The following is a 23,452-nucleotide window of genomic DNA, read 5'->3' as shown; positions in this document are numbered from 1 at the left end:
GTTCGCTGTTCACACACTGGTAGCCAGGTTTACAACTACATCACTAATCGACAAACACTCTTTCAACAGGTGCCATTTTCGAAGAAAACGCGTTGAGGGACGACGAGATTTTCCAATTGGCCATTTCAGACCTCAGTCTCAATGACGACATTTTACAGAGCGAGAAAATCACCCACTCCATAAAACTTATTGAGCCAAACAACCCATTTCAAGCAGTACAAGAAGGTAAGTGGATCACAGTGTTTTCATTTTGGATAGATTGCTTGCTGCTTGAACCAGTGTTTTGATTCTCTGATTTAGGTGCCTACATGTCTGGGTGCCTCTGGGCTAATGCACTGTATCCTTGAGGTCATTTATTTATTTATTTATTTATTTATTTATTTATTTATTTATTTATTTATTTATTTATTGTTTGATTGATTGGTTGGTTGGTTGGTTGATTGATTGCAGTTTGAGCAGTTGGCTGACCTGCACACAGTGCTGCCACACCGACAAAGCACAGACCGTTCCACAGGTCACCTCACATACATGGTCAAGGGCACCGTGTGCATCCCAAAGATGATGCAACAGGTTTCACCATATCATTTGACCACCCTGCTTTGCCATCACTCTGTACACCCCTTTATAAATATATGCGTGGTTATATATGGTACACAGCATACTGCAGAGACTGATGGCACAGGCTACTGCTCACCTGACCCAGAACCACAGTCACACATTCCATCTGATCAGGATAGGGCAGCAGATGCATTGGAGTGGCTTCTGAAGCTGCTGGCCCATTGGTGCCCTCTCTTTCTAATGGATGTGCACATGGAAGCTAATTAGGTCAGTTAAACAATTAAGTGTTGAAGATTGATGAAGGTGTCCTGGCCCCAGTGCTCCATGGGGTGAGTGATCGGTGTATCCCAGCTCAGTCGTGCGCTTTTTCCACTGAAGTGAGCTCCTTTCACATACATCAGCTGAGGCAGGAACTGTCTTCTGTGGAGGGGAAGCTAGGTGGAAGTGTTGAGTCAAGCTGAATAATGATCTTTTATATTTTATTTTTCTCCTGTGAATGTGGATAGAAACGTTAACCGAAATTCATTGCTTACAGTATGAAAAAGGAAATGGAAACCAATAATGGACCTTAGGTGATGAAAGCTTAATAGCTAGCTCAAAAGATCAACAACAAAAGCCTTGAAATCAGTAAGGATGGATTTCTCAGTAAATGATAAATTTTACTGAATGCTTTATAAAAAACAACCACTGCAACGAAGATGACTTTACTGATATTGTTTATTTATTAGCCATAATTGTATGTGTTATTAGATTTTTCAGATTCAGTCAGAAAAAATGGTCAACTTATTTTATATCATGTTTACAATTTTGTATGTAAAGCTTAACAATAATACAATATATATTCAGTTCTGTACCCAAAATCTTACATTTCAGACAAAGAGATAAGTTAAATTGTTAAGTTAGGAAGTGGTTGAAAAAAATGTGTGTCCCAGTAGCCATTCGTTTTGCCGCCTGAAATATAAAAGGCCTGAAATATTAAATTGATTGCATTTGAATTTCTGCATCTGTAGCATCTACTGTCTCATAATTGACAGTGTTTTTCTATGCTGGCTTTAGACTCTTGACCCCACATTCTGAACTCATATTTGCACATATGAAGTCAACACAACTGGGTGCAATTCCTTGCTTGACAGAATGGTCTCCTTTCATTCAGAACTGCTCAAGTGCCACACTAAGTGACAACCTAATCAGTGAAGTCCTTAGTAAGGTCTGACAAGATAACACGTACTGTAGATCTGAAGCTAATCAGACAGATAAATAGGCTATAGTGTGCATCACTCACAATAAAGATGCATTCTGCATTTGACAGTTCTTGGCAAGTGTTTTGTCCACTGCGCAAATCTGTATGAAGATATCAAGGGCATTCAATTTACATATGGGTGCTTGGACTGTAGCCAGCATCAAAGGATTAACTCTTAGTAATGGTGTCATGAACTCTTCTGTCTTGTTTTAGCAGCTTCCGCCTACATCCAATCCATTGTTGGCCCCTTTCACAAGAACTGCATGCATGCATAAAACAAACTAGTTTTTTTTTCCATCACAGTTATGTTTTTTTCCATTTATATTTTATTGGAAGGAATTCAAAATACAAAACATACAAAAATAGAAGTCTTCTTAGTAATTTTTAATGGATGCCTTTGTGAATTTTTGCAGTTTTTTTTGTACCCTTAAGCGAGGCACTTAACCTGAATTGCTTCAGCAAATATCCAGCCATATAAATGGATACTGCGTGAAAATGAAAAAAAGGTTGCGTACGTTGCTCTGGATAAGAGTGTCTGCTAAATGCCAGTAATGCAATACAATGTATTCCTGGAGTAAAGTTTGCAGTTTAGGGTTGAGCTTAGCTCTGCCTGGTCTGAGTTTAGCTTCCTGTGCGATTTGTTGCACCTGAATGTCACGGGCACTTCTGAAAGGTACGTGCCGCCATTCGCCACCGTGGAGCTAGCCCGTTCTGAGCCCCGTCAGACAGCCCTGCAGCTGTGGCACAGGAACGCGCTTGCTTTTAACTCTGAGTGCTGTCATCTCTTCCTCTTCCTCTCTGCGTTGGGCTCGCACGCATTGTCCCGTGTGCAACACTAAAGCAGAAAGCCTCGGATAAGGAAGCTGAGCGAATTGATTGTGTTAATTACCATATCGCCATATCAAGTGTACGAATTGAGCATTTAAGAAGTTGCTTCGTGGCAGAAAGTTCCTGGAGGTTGGGGTGGGGTGTTCAGCTTGCGCAGTTGTCTGCCATTGTTCATAATTATGCTTGTGAAATCATTTGAGATCAAATTTGAACCTTTCCCCACTGATTTAATTGCTATGGCTCTCTAACCATATTGTTGTCAGCAGCAAGGTTTCAGTTTCATCTGTTCATCTAAGCATTGAAGGGGTGGGGGTGGGGGGGCAGTCTTCTGGAACATCTGAGCTTAAAAACCACATGGGGGGTGGATACATTGGGGAACAAGCTCGCATTGAATGCTGGAACAGACACTTAATTAAGCAGCCATTTTACACATAACCTATTTAGTAGATTTCAAGAGACGTATTGGCAAGGTGGGAACAGCTCGAAATTACCAGTCTCTCTCCAGAAAAACTGTCAGGTTGTCAAAATCTTTTAAAAATAATAAACATACTATTATAAAACTCAGAGGGTATAAAATCCCGCAATTAAGAGTTTCGATTTGTATTTTTTCTTATTGTTTTGAAGGGTGTACCAGATGTAAACAGAGTCATCCATTGCGGCTGCGACAGTTGACAGTTTGTGGCGAAGCCGCCGTTGTGTCCGCGCGAGTGAATAAGCATTTGTGTCTGCGCTGAACATGAAACAGGGCAGAGCGTCTGGGTGCTCATTAATATTCTGCTGCGCTGTGTAGTGTGTACGTGCAAAAAACAAGCAATGCATTGACTTTGCAGAGAAATGTGTTTTCTTTTTAGCAAATTAAACCCAAATCTGGATTCTGCACATAGTTTGTTCAGAAGCAGTGCTGTGTCTACTGCGCAGTAAAAAAAAAAGAAACACGGTTTATATGAGTCCAACAGGGATCAAATGTACCCTATCAGAATAAAATGAACTCTGTCAGAGTCGACTTAACGCTGAACATATCACTGTGTGGGATGTGTGCCCGGGCGCGGCCATGACTAAATAGATGTAGTACTTTTTAAAATTGTATTTACCCTTCATTTAACCAGGTAGGACAACCGAGAGCTCAGCTCTCCTTTGCAGGGGTGACCTGGGGATTCAGAGTGGGTAGGAAATGCAGCAGGGGAGGAGACTGCATGTGCAGCTCAACAGACAGGCTAACAGTTGTCCCAGCTGACTGAAGCCCTCCCGTCCCTCGGCAACGCCTGAACCAATCGCACATCACTCCGTGGAGCTACCGGCCGCAGTCAGCACTGGCACGGCCCACCTTCCATACCATCAGTCATGCTTTTAGTTCACAATGTACCTCCCCTCAGGAGCTCAGGAAAAAACAAACAAACAAGCAAGCAGCCATTAATAACACTTCCGGTTTTTTTGAGCTTCTTTCTCCAGGCCAATCAGATTGCTTGGCTTTTGGGAAGTAAGAGAAGGTAGAGCAGTAGCAAAATGTAATCAATGAGACCATTACCATTTAGGGTGCGGATTAGAGCAACGTAATGTTTTTATGAATGAACAGAAATTATTCAAGCAGAAAATGCAACACATGCAATATCAGGCAGGACACAAAGTCCCTTCCCTCCACCGATCAATAGTTTGATTCGCATCACACTGCTTAATAAGATGAAATGTGTCATTTCAAGAGAACAAATCCTGAACAGATTACTTTCAAAATTGCTAAATTATTGTGTTTCAGTGTGCTTCGTTAATAATTATTTTAATATTAGCATCTAGTATTGACTGGTGTTTTGACAGAGTGTGGAGCTGCACTGGAATGGGTTTTCCTCAAGCTGTGCGGTTCTGTTTGAAGAGACGGGTTGTTAAATCAGCCAGGCGGATTCTGAAAAGAGGAGGTACTGAGGTGGCCAGTTTTTCATCCCGTAAAAAATCAATGAGATCTTATATGGCCGAAGAAATGCAGTCTTAAGGCATACTGTACAGACACTTGCTCAGCATTACAAATCCAGGGGAAATGAAACTGCTTCTGCCTCATAGACGGACTGTGGATGTGAATGTGACATCATTCGTAAGTGTCTAATTGTGTTCTATACACTCATTAAGTGGTTTGCACTCCTGCCCTTTTGCAGATACTTACTGTACATGTATGTGCTATTCTGTGCTTCCGTGTATATTTCTGTTTTTCTCTAAAAGAAAACCTGATACGGATTTTACTTATTATGGTTACCTTAACCATAATAATAAACTAAATTTATAAATTCAAGTAGTTATATTTTTTGACATAATACAAAAATATTATTAATTATATTTTTATTGAATGTTCCTTGTAGCGTAGGTTTCAGCATGCTAGAATATGTGGTTATTTAGATTAAGATTCAAACCAGAAAATAACATTAAGACCTAAAAATTAGGAGATTAAGGAATTACACTAGAAGTGGAGTGGACGCGTAGCAGATGCTGACCGATGCTTGCTTCCGTTGGGTTCCAGTGCTAGTGGACTACCGCTCTTATACAAGCCATAGGGCGCCGCGGAGGTCCACGCGCAGTGCATGGACATGTAGCATAATTTCAGTGTCAAGTATAATTTTCTCCACTCCTGCCATGCAAATACACTGTGGAAATACACTGCTGGTGGTCATATTTGCACCACAGCACCACAGAAGCATAGTCATAGACTATGTATTTAATGAGAAACCGATAGTTTCTTGATTTGGCTCTGTACTCCACAATTTTACATTTGTAAAACAATTCACATGTGGTTGCACATTCTCAGCTCTTGGTACAATTCCAGCCTAAGACTCAAGACTCATGCTGCCTATAGGGGACACAAATGAATTGCTGGGTTTTAGGATATAGGGTGTAAGGTACAATTAACAAAAGACAGGGTTCTGTTCTTCCACTTTACTGCAGTCCAAAAATAGAATGAAAATAGTCTGTGGATAACAAGGAGTGCTTCCTTATTCCAGACAAAGGGCAAACCACAAAATAACAACAAAAAAGACATAATTACATCTCTAGTTTTATTTACCTGTCCTTTTTTGAAGAGCTTTTGCTGTCAGTTTTCAGACACAAAACAGTTTACGGGAAATCATTTTTTCTTGAGCTGAAAAAGCCCAATAGCAGCCGACACAGGACTGACAGAAATGACAGCAGATGTTCAGTTCTGGGTTAAAGTGGAAATCTGGCATGAAGGTTATGTACTAACAAAAACAGGGTAAATTAGCTGTCAAGATTCCTCACTCAAATAGATGATTCTTAATGTAGGGACATCTATTTTTCTCACGATAAGTACACTTACGATAATACACACATTGCAATACATATGTCAAGTGTATATGTGTGTGTGCGTGTGTGTACTTATGCAAGGGTCACTAAGTATGTATCGCTCCTTCAGCATATTTCCCCGCACTGAACCACAGACTTTCCAACAGAGATACATGAATATGTGATCTCACAAAGAGAGACCAGGGAATAGATTCATTTTTAACTGTAACACACTCACACACACACTGACATATGTATTTACATTTCACACACACACACTCACACGATTTTAAGACTGTAAAATTCCAAACAGGTTTTCGAAACATTCACCCCAACAAATAAATCTGCAAGTTCTCTCAGACTTGAGGGAGTCACTGTACTCTCACTCAACACTTGATTTGATGAGGCTCTTGGATCAATACCTCTCTGTGGGCTCTCTCAGCACGACTGGTGGAATGGCTTCCTCTTCTCTGTGACCTGTGACCTTTTCTTCCCCCCATTGCTTACTATGCACAGTCGTGTCATTACAGACCAATGGGGAGGAGGAGGCCACAAGCAGAGCAGGTGGAGGGGGGCTTTTCATCACACTAGCTGTGTGCCAAAGTTCTATCACAAAGCTACCCTTGCCTTCCATAGACTGTAGTTTTCACATACAAAAAAAAAAAAAAACACACTTTGCGATAGGAGTCCCTCCAAACCACAGTACATAGGAACCTTTACAATGCATTTTCCCGAGACTGCTCTAGTAATTTAACCCGGGGCTTTAAAGTGCGTGCACTCGCGCGCGCGTTTCATGGGCGGCCCTCCCCACTCCATTACAACGAGCAGTCAGGTGTGTTTTATTTGAAGTGCGGTAATTAAAGCAATCAAACATTTTAAAACAGTTTCTCATCCACAAAAGTAATTTTCCCCAGAAGCAGTACTTAATCGCAATATGCAAATCACGACTTGTAATTACAGTAGTTGGGAAACAGAAGACACTAATGTGCGAAGTACAACGCAATGGAAATGGACTTGAATTCAATTTCCAATTCACCTGTGCGAAAGCCCGAAAATTATTTAAAATGAGGAAATATTTCAAATGAGGAAAATTGCCCATTCCCCGTGGAATAGTGGAAACGGAGCGGCGGCAAAGACGGGAAGCAGGTTGGTCTGTTCCTTGTTATGATGGGCAATGCTTTCCAATGCACGGTCTATATTAACACATGGCGCTGAGACTGTCCGCGGCGTGGCGCGGAATTACAATGGCGTTGTTTACCCCATCTGCCAGTATACCTGCATGTTCCCTGCCAAGTATTACAGTTCATCTAACAGGTGCAGTGTTTAATTTGACCGATGTGAATGTCAGCGTGAAGTGTGTTACATATACCGAGTTATTTATTCATTTTTGCATGAGTCATCCCGGAATAGTAGAACACTGAGATAGTTTTGCAGTGTCCACATACTTCAGTGTGAGGAGATGATTGATATGAGCTACGGTTTAATGTGAGGACAAAATATAATACACTTTAATGTTACTTCCATGTAATGATCTGGATTATGTTTGTTTGTTGCTATATAATCAGGATTGTGTTGGTTTTGATGTAGAATTTGGGTTTGTGTTCATGCTGATTACGTAAAACAGAAAATCAGAAAATGGTAGCTACCGCTCTTATTCAGGTCTGTGTAAAGCGCGTGGCCAGTTGTGAACTGAAATGGTGAAGAGAATATGAGAGGAGAGGAGACATCCGCGAGTTCTGATGTCGTCCAACGATTACATGAAGACTTTAATTAAATTTTAAAATACACCCGGTCCCCAGTGAATTTTTCATACTATTCTTCCCCTCTATTGACTAATTGAAACAAGGGCACAGTATGACAGTATGAAAACTGAACAGTAACATGCTGTGATATGTGCTGCACCTACTAAATGAAAATGATAGTGATTCGCATTATCATTTTAAATTATGAAAATGGCAAGAATACGAAGTCTTAATTGGATCTGTAATATTGATAAAACAGAAGTGCAGACTTCATTCTATATTATGAGAAAAATGTAATAATTGATATGCTAATCAGGGATGATGTATAATAGATGGACCTAATCTGTTGGCTATGATTGGATGCAATATGGGTGAAAAAATAACTCTCACCCAAAGGTCACTTTCAGTTTTCACTACTTTAGACATTATTGCTAAAACCATAAGAATCTGGCTCACATGTATTGTTCTCCAGTAATGTTATACGGGCTAATGTAGCCAGGGCTATCACCCACACGCATCCACACACAAACACAAACAGAACCGGCACAAGTGCACATTAGCTCTGAAATAATTACTGGGTAATCAATTACCAAAAACCGGTTGCTTTCATGGCATCACTGTATAATTATTTTTTAAACAGTAGGCTGTAATGTATTTAGTTAAATTACCATTTTGTGGAAAATATATATTTGCTTTCAAATACATGCACAATACATGCACAGTTAATTATGTGTGTCATGGTAAGAACTCTTCTAAAACATTGCAATAAAAACTGTAATTAAGTTTTATTCCCCAGAATGTTTCTCTTTGTATCATAACCTCAAGGTATTGTTTTTTGCTGACATAATTAATCCTAAAGCATGCACTGAATTTAAAAGAACTGTACATTAGTTCAGTGACAACCTTGCAAATAGCTGTTAAATATATAAAGAGCAAACAGAAATCAAAACTTTAATGCGATGTTACAGAGAAGATGGACGCACCAGCAATTTCCAAATCATTCTCTCAGTGTCACAGTGCAATGTTATGCAAATCAGAATTGTCAGTATAAATTCCCCATGTTTAAAGAATCTGTCATAACCTCCCTGCATAATTATTATAACAAGAGTGGTACAACGATTTTATTATAGAGTGGGACATCAGTTTCTGAGTATAACATTATCGCAATGTTGGTGGAACAGTGATGTAAAATTAATACTTTTCAATGATAACACTCCATTGTGTTTTTATTTATTTATTTATTTATTTTTTGATGGTTAGACAATTCCACAAATATTCATCCTTACACATACGTAAGCATGTCTGGCCAGAATATTAAGCATATATCATGAAGCACGAAGACCATTGTAACCCTGATTCTTTCAGAGTGTCGTGTTGTGGTCATGTAAGTATTTCTGAAATGCCTTTTCCCCAATTTTGGCATGCTCAGTCATTCTCACACTGCAAAGCTCATCGCAGCTCCTGGTGTTGATTCTGAAAAGTGCAGACAAGCGCTTGCCCTCTGCCTAAGCACGTGATGTCAGCCGCCACTTCTTAGCAGGCTGCAGATCACAAGTCGGACTCTCGCAGACACGAGTCAGAGGAGGACCGTTCATGTGCATCCCAACAGGCAGATTTGCGGATGCCCCATCAGCCAGCGGGGTTTGGTGGTGTCCGCTGAGACTGAATCCCTCCCATCTCTGGGTGACACTCAGTCCATCGTTCTATGTGTGTTTTAATAAACTGTACTCTGATGCCACCATGTTTCATTTTCACCTACTCATAGTATATACTTAGGAAAGCGAATCTTTCCTCTATGTGAGTTACTTTACCTACACAATTATTTACAAGCCCCACATTTACGTTTACCCTTTATTTTACCAGGGAGGTAAATTCTCAAGAACTCAATTATCTTTTGCACTGATCACCTGGGGAATCAGTCTGGGTGGGGAATGCAAGGCATTCTGTAACCAATCACATGTAGGAGATGATTAGATGGGTGGATGCAGAAAGCCAGCTTTTTGAAAAATTTGTCCAGGGCATTGGGATAAATACTCCTGCTTGTGGCGTGTTTAATGATTTATTGGGATTTTTTTGTACCATCTCATCTGGTGGATGGATATATACCTGTTTATTACATACTCACACTTCAGTCCCTGTAGCTCCTTTAGACTAATGTTGCACTCAAATCGTGCTAAACTCCACATTCTTTTATTCGACCTGTAGACTGTAATCTCTGATCATGCTGCTCTTACCTTATGTTTAAGCCAACTTTCGCTCTAACTTTCCATGCTTAACAAATACATCTCCAGTGTGTCCTCTAATTGACATTTATAATACACTCAGATCTGTTCATTTAAATATACAATCCCATTTCCCCTCAAATGCTTTTAAATTAATACTGACATGCAAAACTTTTTTTTTATCTTACTGTATATTTTTACTTTACGCCCAAATCTCACTGCTTTAAACCCAAATCTCCCCAGTTTACTCTAAATTATATTCACACTTAAATGTTCACCAAGTTGATTTAACGCAAGGTCCTCCATTTATGATGAGACATCACATGAAAAGTTGGACTTTGGAAAAATATTTCGGAATTTTGAAGGAGTTGTCACTCTCCTCTGTCTGAGGCAGCTGCCATTCAAGGACATTCTTCAACTTTTTGTCTGTTATCTGTATCAACTTGTCTTTCCACCTAAAAGCCTCAGGAGGCCAAATACAAAAACGATGTTCTGCAGTGTGGATGTGGATTCAGTGAGTGGAATCACAATGTCTTGTGGCTCTGATTGTCTGAACAGGAGGAGGTTGGTTTAACAATAGATTTTTATAAGAGCTAGCTTTGTTTCCCAACCATAATGGACGTGGCTTTTGAATTGAACTGGTTGAATGGGTGCAATCCATAGAGATGTAGTGTAGATCAACTGTTGTCAAAGTCTGTGTACAGTAAATATGAACTAAATGGCAAACACTTAACCTGTATAGATTAATACGTAAAACTTTCTCTGAACGAGATTGCTTATAGATTTCCTTTTATTTACCATATCAGAACAGGTACCCCTTTGATTATTAACTGAAAACAAATGTTCTTTTATCAAATCGTTTCATTTTATCTTATGAATAAATATATTCTGATCACATAGTCTGGGACATAAAATAAGCAAGATTGTTGGCTGACAGTACGTACAGATGAAGACCTGGAACCAGCATGACACATTTGAATTCTTTTGAGGAGCACTTTTGTTTTGGCCTTAAGCAAAAGCACTCATCCAGAATGTTTTCAGTAAACCTCCTGCCGTATAAATGGATGAAGAGTAAAACGCAAGCTTTTTATCGTGCTCCAAATAAGGACATCTGTTACATAAAAAAAATAACAGACTAAATACAAAGGCAAACAGATAAAGTGATTGTGCTTGCCTGCCAGCAATTTAAACCCACCATTGTTGATTGTTGTGTTTGTGATTTTGACACTTTATGGGCTCCTTACATTTGAAAAATGATTTGTGAGGAAAGAAGTCAGCATTTATATATCACTGGCTGCTGTGATGCTTCATGGGATCTGCAGAAAAAGTATTAAAACGGTAGCTGGTTATTCTGATAAAAAAGGAGTAATAGTTCTGATGATTAATAATTTTGCTTCCAAGGTCGTTTTATTGCTGGTTTCTCAGAGCGGACCTTTCTGTTGGGCTATAACAATACTATATATAAACATGATTAAACAACTGCAAAAACACAAAAATGTACACTGTGTATGGAAGTGCCAACATTCAATATACAGATAAAAGCAGCAGGTGCTATGACTCATATCGTTTAATGTTTCCAAAGGTTAACATGGTAGCGTTAGTTTTAAGCATAAAAAGCATCAGAGCATCAGATAGAAAACTCTCATACCGCTGAAAATCAGGATAAGTCGATGAGAAAAAGGCTTAAACAGCTTAGCAAAAAATAAATACATAAATAAATAAAATAAATACATTTTTTCAAGCATATAATAAGTGACCAAGTGCAAGGTGCACATAAAAAATACAACTGCAGATGTTTTGGTCAGTGGACCTTCATCAGTGCTGACAAAAACCAAATATTCAATAGATAGACTCATAACCCAATGCTCAGTGTATTATTGAAGGACTTCGGCTTTTTTCCCTCCTTGAGCACAGTGCTATGCTCAGGTCGGTCGTATGGCGTACGTTGTGATGGTGACAGGCTCAAATTTAGTGCTGATTCAGCCTTTTCCCCACCGGTGGTCTGTTTAGCTCATGCTGGTTGTGTCAGCTTTTCAGTTATGGATGTTATATGCTGGGAAGTCATGCCCCACACATGAGTGTAAAACCCTGAGGTGGTTTCTTTGCACAGATTGGAGTGCTTGTGGGACCAGATTGTTGTCTTTATTGCCAATGCTGTGCAGTCAAGGAGATGTCAATAAGCAGACTGCCCCCCCCCCCCCCCCCCAACCCCCCCATGTCTCTGGGCCCATTCTGCACACGGATGTTTCCTCCTGCCTGCGTGTGCAGTGTATGTGCCTTAGTCCTGCAGAGATTGGACCATTCCCACAATTCTAATTTCTTCTGCCATCTTCTCTCTGTTAGTTCCCCCCAATGTCTTTTCCTCTTGGCTTTGTCCATAAGACCAGGCTCATGTTAAATATGAATGTTTCCATGGTCACATCCTCATCTTCATTTGTGCAAACCATCCTGCCACACCAGCAGTAATGTATTCAGTGTTAATATGCGCAGGTTTTTATGAGTCACATATACTCTGAGTAAAATGCATGTTATCAGTTGATTTAACAGATTATCTTACTGTGTATGGGGTCTGCTGCAAACACACCAGTGAATGAGATGAATTTGGAATGATGATGTCATTGGTATTCTATCTCAGTATACACCATTGGAAGATGATAAACATAACAATTATACTGTTAGAATGAAACAAATAATTATTCTTATTATGTTATATTTGCTATTTGCGATTGACTAACCAACACACAGTAGTGAATAAGCTACACCCCTTCAAATACTTGCCAGCTCGACCAAAGTCTTTCATCTACCAAACCAGGAAATAGTTATTCATTATATATAATGTTATTTCTTGATAAAATGTTGTATTTGACTGTGGAGCTCTTTCAGATAGCTTTATATATAACATTGTTGTAGCTTTGATGTTGACTAGTAAAGTGGTCTGAGACTTCAGTTTTTGGGTTTTTTGTTATATTTAGACATCATCTCTTCAGGGAGGGGATGGGATTTAATGACCCGATTGCCTTTTGGAATTTCATAATCTGTGAGTGAATGAGCTCATTTAGGACACCTGCTCATCGGTCATTGTGAGAATGTTCTGGTGGCTGTGGGCACAGGTCCCCGGTTTGTGCTGTGACGGGGCCGAGTGCGACAGCGACAGCTGCCATTAGCACATCCTGCTGACTCCTTTCTCCTGTCAGACGCGCTGTGCTATTAGCACCTTGTTCCCCACACCTATACATGCGCTGCCTGAATCACTGCCTCAGCTCGATTTAGCATTGGCAGGGGTGGGTAAAATCCACACCGAATACATTATCGCTTCGCCAAGAAAACGCATACGTACCTGAAATTAGCTGTACTGTATGTAACGGTGAATACAAATGAAAAAGTAAAAATATATTATATCGATGCAAATGAACAAAAAAATATATTGTGTTTAGTGGACAATGGAAATTGGGAAAGGTGATGGTTGTATGTGTATTTACTTATGTGTGCCAAAATGATTTGGTGTGAAACGGGGGTGTATTGCTGTCAGGAAAGCCAGAATTTTGAGACATGCTGGCACCTTTGATTTGTGAGAGAAAGTATCATTTTTAACCTGGTAGTTCTTCACTTAGACAATCCTCAGGTCTCCTTCTGTAGTTCTGTCTAAGCTACGCCCCCCCTCTTTTCACTAGTTCACTTTGAGCAATGCCCTTGCCTTGACCTGATCCATTCACTTCTTAGTTGATGGCCTCATAGTGTGACCTTGTTGAATTCCCAATTTAGGGAGACGTCACAATTGTGCACTGAAGATGACTCCTTGGACTGAAATTGAACTCCAGCCCAGGAATCAACTATTCAGATCTATAAATTATTCTGTTGAAAATGTGAATCATTCAAATCACATACTTAGCTACCAATACAGCCTTATCATGTAAATGCAGTTTTATGTAAATGTACTGGCAGATTGACAGAAAAATCCAGAATCCTCACATGCTCTGAAACAGCTAGATTAATTTGCATGCATGATCATAAATGATTTATTCATACATTGTGAATTTGGAGCAACATTCTGAATTTGTGTGATTGAACATAATGTTTCTGTCTTTTTTGCTAATCCATTACATTTATGTTACAGTGGGTCAATACATTAATCATGTGAGGATGTATGCATGTACTGTAGCCATGACTTGCATATAAAGTCCATGTTTTGACCATATTGTTCAACATTCTGTAAGGTAGTTCTTGGGTTCTAAAACAATTTTCTTTTGTACTTCTAACACGTTAATAAATGAAAATTGGGATTGGATTATATCACCATGTTCCACACTCATATTTTCAGAAGAAAATGTGGCTGCAATTACTTGCTTCCTGTGGGTTGTTAATTATCCAGTAGGTCTTTGTTGTTGGCCAGCATGGAAACTAACATGCTGTGATCATCAAATAAGGTCACAACCAACATGAAATTTCTGTGTCCAATCTCATATTCAGATATTTTCTGTAATTAAACATCACAGGGGCATCCACTTTATCTCATTCAGCTCATACATGATTAATCTTGTTAAACTGCTTTAGTGACTATAAAATGGATGTAATGGAACTGTTGTCTCTGAGAGACTGATGTAATGGAACTGTTGTCTCTGAGAGACTGATGTAATGGAACTGTTGTCTCTGAGAGACTGATGTAATGGAACTGTTGTCTCTGAGAGACTGATGTAATGGAACTGTTGTCTCTGAGAGACTGATGTAATGGAACTGTTGTCTCTGAGAGACTGATGTAATGGGGCATGGGTGCCCCAGGAATGAGCTGCAGGGGGAAGACTTGGAATTTTAGAACTGTGTGTCTGTGCGGGTGTGTGTGTGTGAGTCTGTGTGCGTGTGTGTATGTGTGTGTGCGCACGTGTGTGAGCGCGTGTGTGCGCACATGTTTGCATGCGTGTGTGTGTGCACGCGTGTGGTGTGTATGTGTGTGTGCGCACGTGTGTGAGCGCGTGTGTGCGCACATGTTTGCATGCGTGTGTGTGTGCACACGTGTGGTGTGTGTGTGTGTGTGTGTGTGTGTGTGTGTGTGTGCAGACATATGTGCTGGAATGATGTGCCCTGTGGTGCAGAGCTCAGCTCTGAAAGCCCAGCGCTCTGTGCCTGCTCTCCCAGGCAGATGGCAGTGAGGCTGGGCAGGGCAGCAGAGGGCCAAAGCGTTCGACCCGCAGGCTGCTGGGACCCGAATGGGACTCCATAAAACTTCCATTTGTTTCCCCTCAGTAGCGCCGGGCTGCACCACACAACCTGTCTGAAGGGGAGGGGTCAGGGCAGCCCTGCCATTCCGGCTCTTTCTGTGCTTCCTGGTTTCCACACACCGCAGAGTCGCTACGGTGCACTGTGTATTCCCACACACAGTCAATGTTGACTGAGTTTGTGAGCTTCCCTGGGGAACCCCACATCTCCCAGGCTCTCAATTCACTGTGTTCACCGTACAGTTAGTTACGAGGTCTAGTTATTAAAGTTGATCCTGTAAAAATGATCCCTCCTCCCTAAATAACATTTTTCAGTTTTGTTGGCACCTTCCCAAAATGATGCTCAGCACATTCATTGTGGCAACAAGTTTCTAATGTTTGCAGATATCAGGATTTAGTTTCCACATTTGCAAGTACGGGTGTGATCACTTGGTATTGGGAACATGAATTGTACGTAGATAAAATTGCTAGTTGCTAGCTAAAATGTTATCATACAATAATAGTGTGGCTTTTGTCATGTCTGATGGCTAGAGGAACAGGAAGGAGACCCATAGCGTATCCTGTCTGGATGGCCCTTCAGGGCAGCTGCCTAATTTGAAGTCAATGCACAGTCTCGACCACTCCACACCGCTGCCCACAAGTATATCATTTACATTCACTCACCATTGATGCAGCTCATTAATTTGAGAGATGGGTTTCTGGCTTGCTCTGGACCCTGTCTGTCTGATCCCAGTCATAGCAGGATATTGGCAGGAACACCATGTAATACTGTTTGATATTGCTTTTAGCAGGATCTGATCCTGGATTGGTCAAAGTCTTTAGTATTCAATCCAGCCTGATTGAAGCCAAGTTTGTAAAAAAAGAAAAAAATGAAGAAGGGGTTATTCCTTGTTGTAACGCGTCAAGCTGAATCAGACGTAGCTTCTGTTATGTCCACGCACGTTTTACATGAGGGGCTCACATTTGGAAAAGGACGGTGGTTGCCATGTTGTGTGGGTTGCCAGGTTGTATGCTTTCCCAAGGAGAAGAAGACAGAGAGGGAATGGTTGGCAGTTTCTTTTGGCAGGGCCTCTGTCCTGGTTCGAGGGCAGCGTGTATAATTCACGATCCACCACCTGCACCGTCGCCTTCTGGAAATCGAGCCGAGAGGGACGGGGGGATGTGTAAGACAAGCCTTGCAGAAAATCTGTTAATGTAAAGATTAGACATAGGGACAAACAGGGCTTGAATATAATTAGGTATATCAGAGAAACGGGAATGAAAATGCATGAAAAATGTTTTTTTTTTTGTGTGATCAGTTGCTTGGGACTACGCCTGCTAAAGAGTATGCCCTTGGTGCCAGAAAGGAATGTAAAGTGAGAGAAGCACACGGTGCCCTGTATTGAGAATGCTCACTGTGCTGAGGTCTCGCTGTGTGCAGGCGCGTTAGTGCAACCAGCTAAAAGACACATCTTTCCTCTTGAGCAATGTTGAAATAGGCCGTAGGCCATGCAGCCACAGCCAATGAGGAGCTACAAGATCTCTCTTGCAGTGTACTAATCCTGTTCTGTGGAAAATGTGAAACCGAGATTTGCTGCTTGAAATATCGAACAGTAGAAGTGGTTTTTGTACATTTGCGTGACTGCAGTGTGAATTTTTTGCACAACGGGAATGAAGCAAAATGTGCATGCATGTCCGCGTGTGTGTTAAGCTGAGTAAGTAACAGAACAGGCCTTAGTTACACTCGACTTGATTATTACTGCTGCTGGCCTCACAACAGTGCTATGCTAGGCTATGCTAAGCTGTCCCGTGATTGAGTCAAAGTGTCGTCCAAGTCCAAAGCAAGGTTCCCAATCACAAAGCAGGCACTGAAGAAAAGCTCATGGGCAAAATGGCCACAGTCCACACAGCCCCTGTATTTCACAGCAGTTGATCTCTCACCTGAACACCCTGTGGCTGTGCTTCCGGAGGGCGCTCCAGGTGTCCTTAAGGAGTGTGGTTGTTTATTGGGAAAGGGTTTCAGTTATCAAGGGGTGCTGCCAGTGGTGTGGAACATTCATTATGCCACATACATAGGTGAGAGGATGATGCAAGTTGTCTTTTTCATAATTTCTTCATATATGCTTGTTGCCTTGTTTGGTTGCTTTCTTTCCTGTTTTTGGTGTAGGCAACTTTGCCTGGGTTTTCAGGGGCAACAGTGGAGTACAATGGCTAGGAAACTGGTCTAGGTAACCTAAAGGTTGTTGGTTCGATTCCTAGGTTGGATAATGTCATTACTGAGCACTTACCTGAATTGATTGTGTATGTGACTTGCTCTATAAATATTTATACATCTAGATTTATAAATGTTTATAAATCTAGGTTTAGAAATGTAAAAGTTGTGTTAGTTAATGCTCATCATGTAATCACATTTGATGTATAAGGAGGTGGTGAGCTGCAGTAAGTTGCACAGTAGAAACCCAACTGTTTTTGGCATAAAGCAAATGTCTTCATCAGTGATACGTGGCATCAGCCACAAAGTTCTGGCTGTTCTTTAAGTGTACTGCCACCCCCACATGCAAACTGTTAATTTCTCAACCTTTCTGCAAATTCAGCCACCTCACTAAACACCACTCTTAAATAACCAACACTTCATAGTGTTTTGCTGGGTAGACAAAAAGCCTACCTGTAATGTTGTTCACTGCTCCTTGGAAAACATCATGGATTATACAGTGTGGGCACTGTTGGAAAACCATTTTGTAGTCCTCGATTGAACAAGTGCTTTGTCTCATCCGCAGTGGTATGGTGCTGTGTCCGGTGGTGGTGCATTTGTGCTGTCATTACTGTTAACGGTACCTGGTCTACCACATGTGACTGCATGTGTTTAAATAAATGCATCATTATCTAATAGCGTCTGAACAAATTCTCTGGCTCTGTCAGCCATTTATCGTTTATGGTCTCTACATCTCACCTAGCATGTAGGGAATGGGCGATATATTATTAACTGCAATAACGGTCATTCTTTCCACCGTTTTCTCTGTAATTATACCTGATGCGATAGTAAACAAACACACATTTATACACAATATTACCTACTGGGTGACCATAAGACTGGTAATCAACAGCAAGGCCTTGCAGCTCCATGAGATTGAAAAAACACATCACATGACCACATGGAAGTGGTGCGACCTATCAACAATATATATATATATATATATATATATCAACAATATATCAACTATATATATATAGGAGACCTGTAATTTACCATGCAATGGTAATGGCAATATGACAATGGGGAGTTGCTAAGCTGAATGCTGGTAAGTGGATATGGAGATGACTAGTTAATGTTTCTTTTTTGTTCCCTGAAGCATACATGAATACAGAGCGACTTTGGGTGGTTGGCATGGCAACAGCCCACGTTGTGATGGGTACGCGCAATCTCCACCTGTTGCACAAGTCCTGCAGCACTTCAGTCTTTTGGGGAGGGTGACTGGCAGTTGGCTGGGGACGGAGTGGGGGGTGGCAGCGGTGGGTCCTGGCATAAGGAGGTGGTGCTGGGGTTTGGAGCTGAGCAGATGTGCGGATGTCAGACAGTGTGGTCCGGCATGCTGATATCATGTCAGTGCACAGCAAATGGAGGAAAAAATCTAAAAGATTAAATTGAACTACTCTGGCATTGGGCCACCTCTCTTTCAGAAGAATCTTGATCAACGGTTTGGCAAAGAACAACAGTTGCAGAATGTGCTGTCTGGAACCCTTATCCGTTTCCAAAGGGTTATTGTGCTTTAGCTTCAGCTACTGTACATAGTGCAGCTATAGCTACAGCCCTAGTACATGAAATTACTATGAATTATACTCTTATTTTTCCATATAGATTTATTCATTTTTGATGCAGTGGTATGATATATATATATATATCCTGGAAATTCTGGGTCCCGTCAAGTGTGGAAGTATACATCTAGGGATTTTAGTGTGTACTTGCAGTATTTGCATACTTGCGGTTCAGAATGCACTTATGACAACAATATGATGACCATACTTGATATGCGTATTAACTAGTATGCATAACAGAACACAGCCATGGATTTATAGAGATGTGTATCGACTGCACTTCTGTGGCAAACCGACTTAATTGGCTTTCCCGACTAGTAATTCATTTTGGCAAGGTGTTCATGGGCCACTTACAGGGTATGTGAGGCTTTGGTTGAGAGCCATGCAGGTCAAGTGCCCCACATTAAAATAACTCCAACTCTGTTATTCTCCTGTATTAATCATAGATTTGTATCTGCATTTCACTGACCTCTGTTGACATTTGAGTCGACGACTGTTCTTATTCACTGTGAGGCCAACCTATTATTTCAGCACCCACCGGCTGAAATAATAAATCCCAATTATTACAGTGCACCTTTGAAAATGGGTACAATGCAAAATTACACATAATGAACTATTGAATGTTCAGCTTCTTATCCTGTCTTCATGGAATGAAAACCAAAAACAGAAAAGAGTCCTTGTTTGAACTCCTTGCCACTTCTGCCCATTGTGAAGTGTCGTTTTATTATGGACTACGCTCGCTTTGCATAAACGACTCGTCGTAACCACGGTGATCTTTAATTTACGCTGCCCAGGGCCACTGTCCTTTCTCTCTGGCTAAAGATCGGGCTGTTTTTGATATCCTACTTAATTTTGCATACATTTACAAGAAAATAAGTTCCACACCAACTGTGTTTTTCATTATAATTAAAAATCACCCGCAACAGATTAATTGTACCCTATCGTAACATCTGTAAAAAACAAACAAACAAAATTTTCATTATTGACCTTATTTGGCAGTATTCCATTTGCCTTTGCTCATAGAAATACTGAAGAGAAGAGCAGTGCTGGAACTACATAGAGCTTTGAATGCGTAACTACACAAAGCCTCCACCCTTTCACCTCCCTTTGCACAATTATCACCTGTGTGGAATTCTTTATTATATGTAACTTGGCAACATAACGTATGAAGTGGTAAAAAACGGGGCTGCATTGACCTCTGATAGTGTTCTGTCTAATCTCATCATCTGCTCTGGAACGGGCTTTAGTATGGTCTCTGCTCTCTGTCTTGGATATTCCTTTCATTTTTCTGGAAGGAACTGACCGTTTCAGAGTATTAATTTCATAGGATGCCTTTGAGTCTTTGGAATCTTTGGTAGTGCAGTGTTTTCACTGTCTTGTGAATGTGTCCCTCAGCCTAGTCATTGTACACCTGATGTTTTTCTTTCAAAAATAATCCGTGTGAGAATTATTCTGAGGTTTTCTTTAAGGTGCTAGTACTGAATTGCCCTGAGTGCTTTTTAAGGTGCTAAAGAATTTGTCTGTGTGCTTTATAAAGCTCGAGTACAGAATTGGTCTGAGTGCTTCTTAAGGTGCTTGTACAGAATTGGTTTGGGTGCTTTTTAAGAGGGAATTCATCAGTGCTGGAAGGATAGATGCTTAGGAAATAATAAAAAAATAAACTGAATGTGGCTGTCCTCAAATTTCAATAACATCAAGTGGAGTGTTAGTGTTGAGTGATTGATCTGTCTCTATTGTTCGTTTATTTATTGATTATTATTTTTGTTTGTTTGCTAAATGAACTGCCAAAATAACCATCAATTAGCCCGTTCGTGAGAGTCTTTCAGCTGGTGGTGTGTATGTGCTTATTGCTGCTCTGAGGCTAGGCTGACTGCCTTGTTAACCCACTGCTGCAGGGTTTTGCTTTGAAAATGATCCAAGAAAATGGAAAAATGAAAAGAACAATCTGTGACTCACTCAGCAGGGCCCTTCATACCTGAACTGGGTGTGAAATGTGTTGATGGCCCATTTTGGTGTTGATGGCCCGTTTTACCTTCTGTTGCATTAGCTTACAAAACGACACTCCCAAACCTAAAAGTTTTCAGCTTTCTGGAAGTTTCTGTATTGTATGACCTCTTCCAGTCTGAGTATGAGTGTTTGCACAGTCCTCTAATTATGTAGACAGATCACTAGAATGATGCATATCAGATAATATCTATCTAATATGTATCATAATTTAAGTGATTCTGAAGTCTAGACTCAAACAAGTGTCACAATTTATTTTAAATTAGATAAGATAGATATTGTAGATAGATGGGTAGCTAGGCAAAGCACTGGAACTGCCATAATATTTTCCATACTGTTGATATTTTTACAGTTGTCTAAGCAGAACGGCAGAGCAATGTTTGTAGTTATATGTCACTCAGACCTGGGTCAAATACAAATTTGTTTTGGATTCAAATACTTTTCTACACTTTACTGATCTTGTCTGGTGCATTGGAACCTATGACATACTCTTGAAGTGCAAACCCCGCCTTCTGGTCATATTGGCAGGCTCAGTTACACCAGGCAAGATCAACAGGGCACAGAAACTTGAATCCAAAGCAAATATTTGACCCAGGTCTGATGTCACTACACATTTAACATTGGTTGTGTTGTTTTATGAGATTCTAACATGATGCAGCCACATTGCACATGGTTATGAAGTATGATTTTGAATGTTTTTTAAATAATATTGACTGATTGCTACTGTCATAGTTTTAGCATATAACAATGGCTTGATTTTTGACATTCCTTTATACAATCAAAAGAATGGCTTTTAAGCACAGTGAAGCCAGACAGTTTATATTGCTTTAATGTCACACGAAAGTGATATTTCAGAAGGTGGTAAATTAGCAATTAAATGGTAATGGAAAAGTGCCATAAAGTGTCGTAAATCCAAACAGGATTCACCTTAATTAGCTTCCAGTCAGACGTCTGTAAGGTAGGTCACTGTTGTCAGGGCACTGACATTCCTGTGTATTGACCTCTCCTTGACGTGTGAAACTGCTATTATTCTGAGTGCTGTGCCATCATTAAAGCTGTACATTTCAGGCAAAGACCCACCTCTTACAGATGCAGAGGAGCTGCTACACAGCTGAAGTTTTAAATGCAACCATTCAAATATCAATTTTCAACACCCGATTTAATTGCGTGGATCATGGTTCTCTGGCCAATCCTTTTGCTTGAGGGACTTCACAGGCTCGCACAGCATTTCCATATCTTTGTTTTGCATTTTTAGAGTTTTCCAGAGACAGGATTAGATGCGTGATGAATTACAGGTGACTGTCCCTCTGAGAGAGCGGTACTGTGTTTGCTGGGGGTGCAGTGGTGCTCAGCCGTGTGAAATGCCCACGATCCGCTCCTCTACCTGCCTGGTCGCGCACACGTTTAATTTGGAGCGAGCTTCATTTCCGCCTCGCGCTGCGCCTGTCAAAAACCAACGCCGCCACCCGTCCCGCCTTCTGACGAATTTCTGATTAAACTCTGATTGTCTTGGGGTGCCGTGGACTGGAATGCAGAAGTGGATTTAAAGTTGAACTGCGTGCTCTTTCATCTTGAGAGTGGTTTCGATGAGTGGAACATCTTTGCTGAGCCTGTCTTCTCTTGCGTGGTACCCGCTCCCGGGTCCGCGCTTATCCAGTTGGATCTTCCTCTGGAGGCGGAGTCAGTGAGCGGCTGACCCCGCCCCCAGGAGACGTTATTATTTACAGAGTTTTAGCAAGCTTGTAACTGCACCTCTATAAGAGACTGTGAGATACCAGTGATGTAATAACCACGCATAATAAAGAGGAGGACTCTAGATTTGAATGAGCGGCGGTCTGAATGCACTGTGACTGCCTGCTCAGGGGCCGGCGCTCACAGTCTGGAGATGCACACAGCCCTGGAACCGTCTCTGTTTAAATGTGAGTGCTGCCCCGCTTGTGTCACACAGATCTAATAGATGTGGCAGGCCTGCTTGTTTACTGTGGTCTGTGTCCCCCTGCTCCCACCCCCCCAATGCCCCCTGGGTAATCTGACGGGATGTGGAGGAGCGAGTGGAATCAGGCATATTTAGGAAGATTATGGGGAAAAAGAGGAGCGTCAGGGTTAGGAAAACAGCCCGCAGACTGCCTCTAGGCACTGTAGCTACACTCTTAAAATGAGTCGCTCTCATTCTGATGTAAATATGGTAATGCCGTCTCTCTACCCGACCGTTGCAGTGTCTTGCGTTCGGTTACTCTGCTGTGAGTGTGACGGTCGGCACAGTGCCGGCTAATTGTATTTCTGTTGTGAACTGAGCGGCTGGCCAAATCCCCCCCCCTCCCTCCCTGGGCCACGCCCCTGCTGGGTAGCCAGCCCTAGTTGGCACTGGGCAGAGTACAGATTTGGTACCTGACCATGGGGCCCATCCCCACGCTGGAACAATGCCTTAACAGATACCAAACCATGGGGCCCATCCACGCACTAGAACAGGGCCTTAACAGATGCCAGAACACAGGGCCCGTCCACGCACTGGAAAATTGCCTTAACAGATACCAGATTATAGGGCTCATCCACTGACTGGAACACAGCCTTTACCAATAC

General features: G+C 41.2%; 1 protein-coding gene across 2 annotated transcripts in view; it reads left to right on the top strand.

Annotated features, from left to right (window-relative positions):
- The window catches only part of grid1a (glutamate receptor, ionotropic, delta 1a), a 266,451-nt gene that overhangs the window by 3,234 nt on the left and 239,765 nt on the right, over positions 1–23,452 (top strand). For both annotated transcript variants that reach the window (XM_035401218.1, XM_035401219.1), the window contains exon 2: positions 70–225. In XM_035401218.1, the coding sequence (XP_035257109.1) occupies positions 70–225 (156 nt within the window). The remainder of the gene's footprint in view (positions 1–69; positions 226–23,452) is intronic.

The sequence above is a fragment of the Anguilla anguilla genome, chromosome 18 (assembly GCF_013347855.1).
Source record: "Anguilla anguilla isolate fAngAng1 chromosome 18, fAngAng1.pri, whole genome shotgun sequence".
In the NCBI taxonomy this organism is placed as follows: domain Eukaryota; kingdom Metazoa; phylum Chordata; class Actinopteri; order Anguilliformes; family Anguillidae; genus Anguilla; species Anguilla anguilla.
The sequence above is the reverse complement of the archived record's forward strand: the minus strand, read 5'-3'. Positions and strand labels throughout refer to the sequence as shown.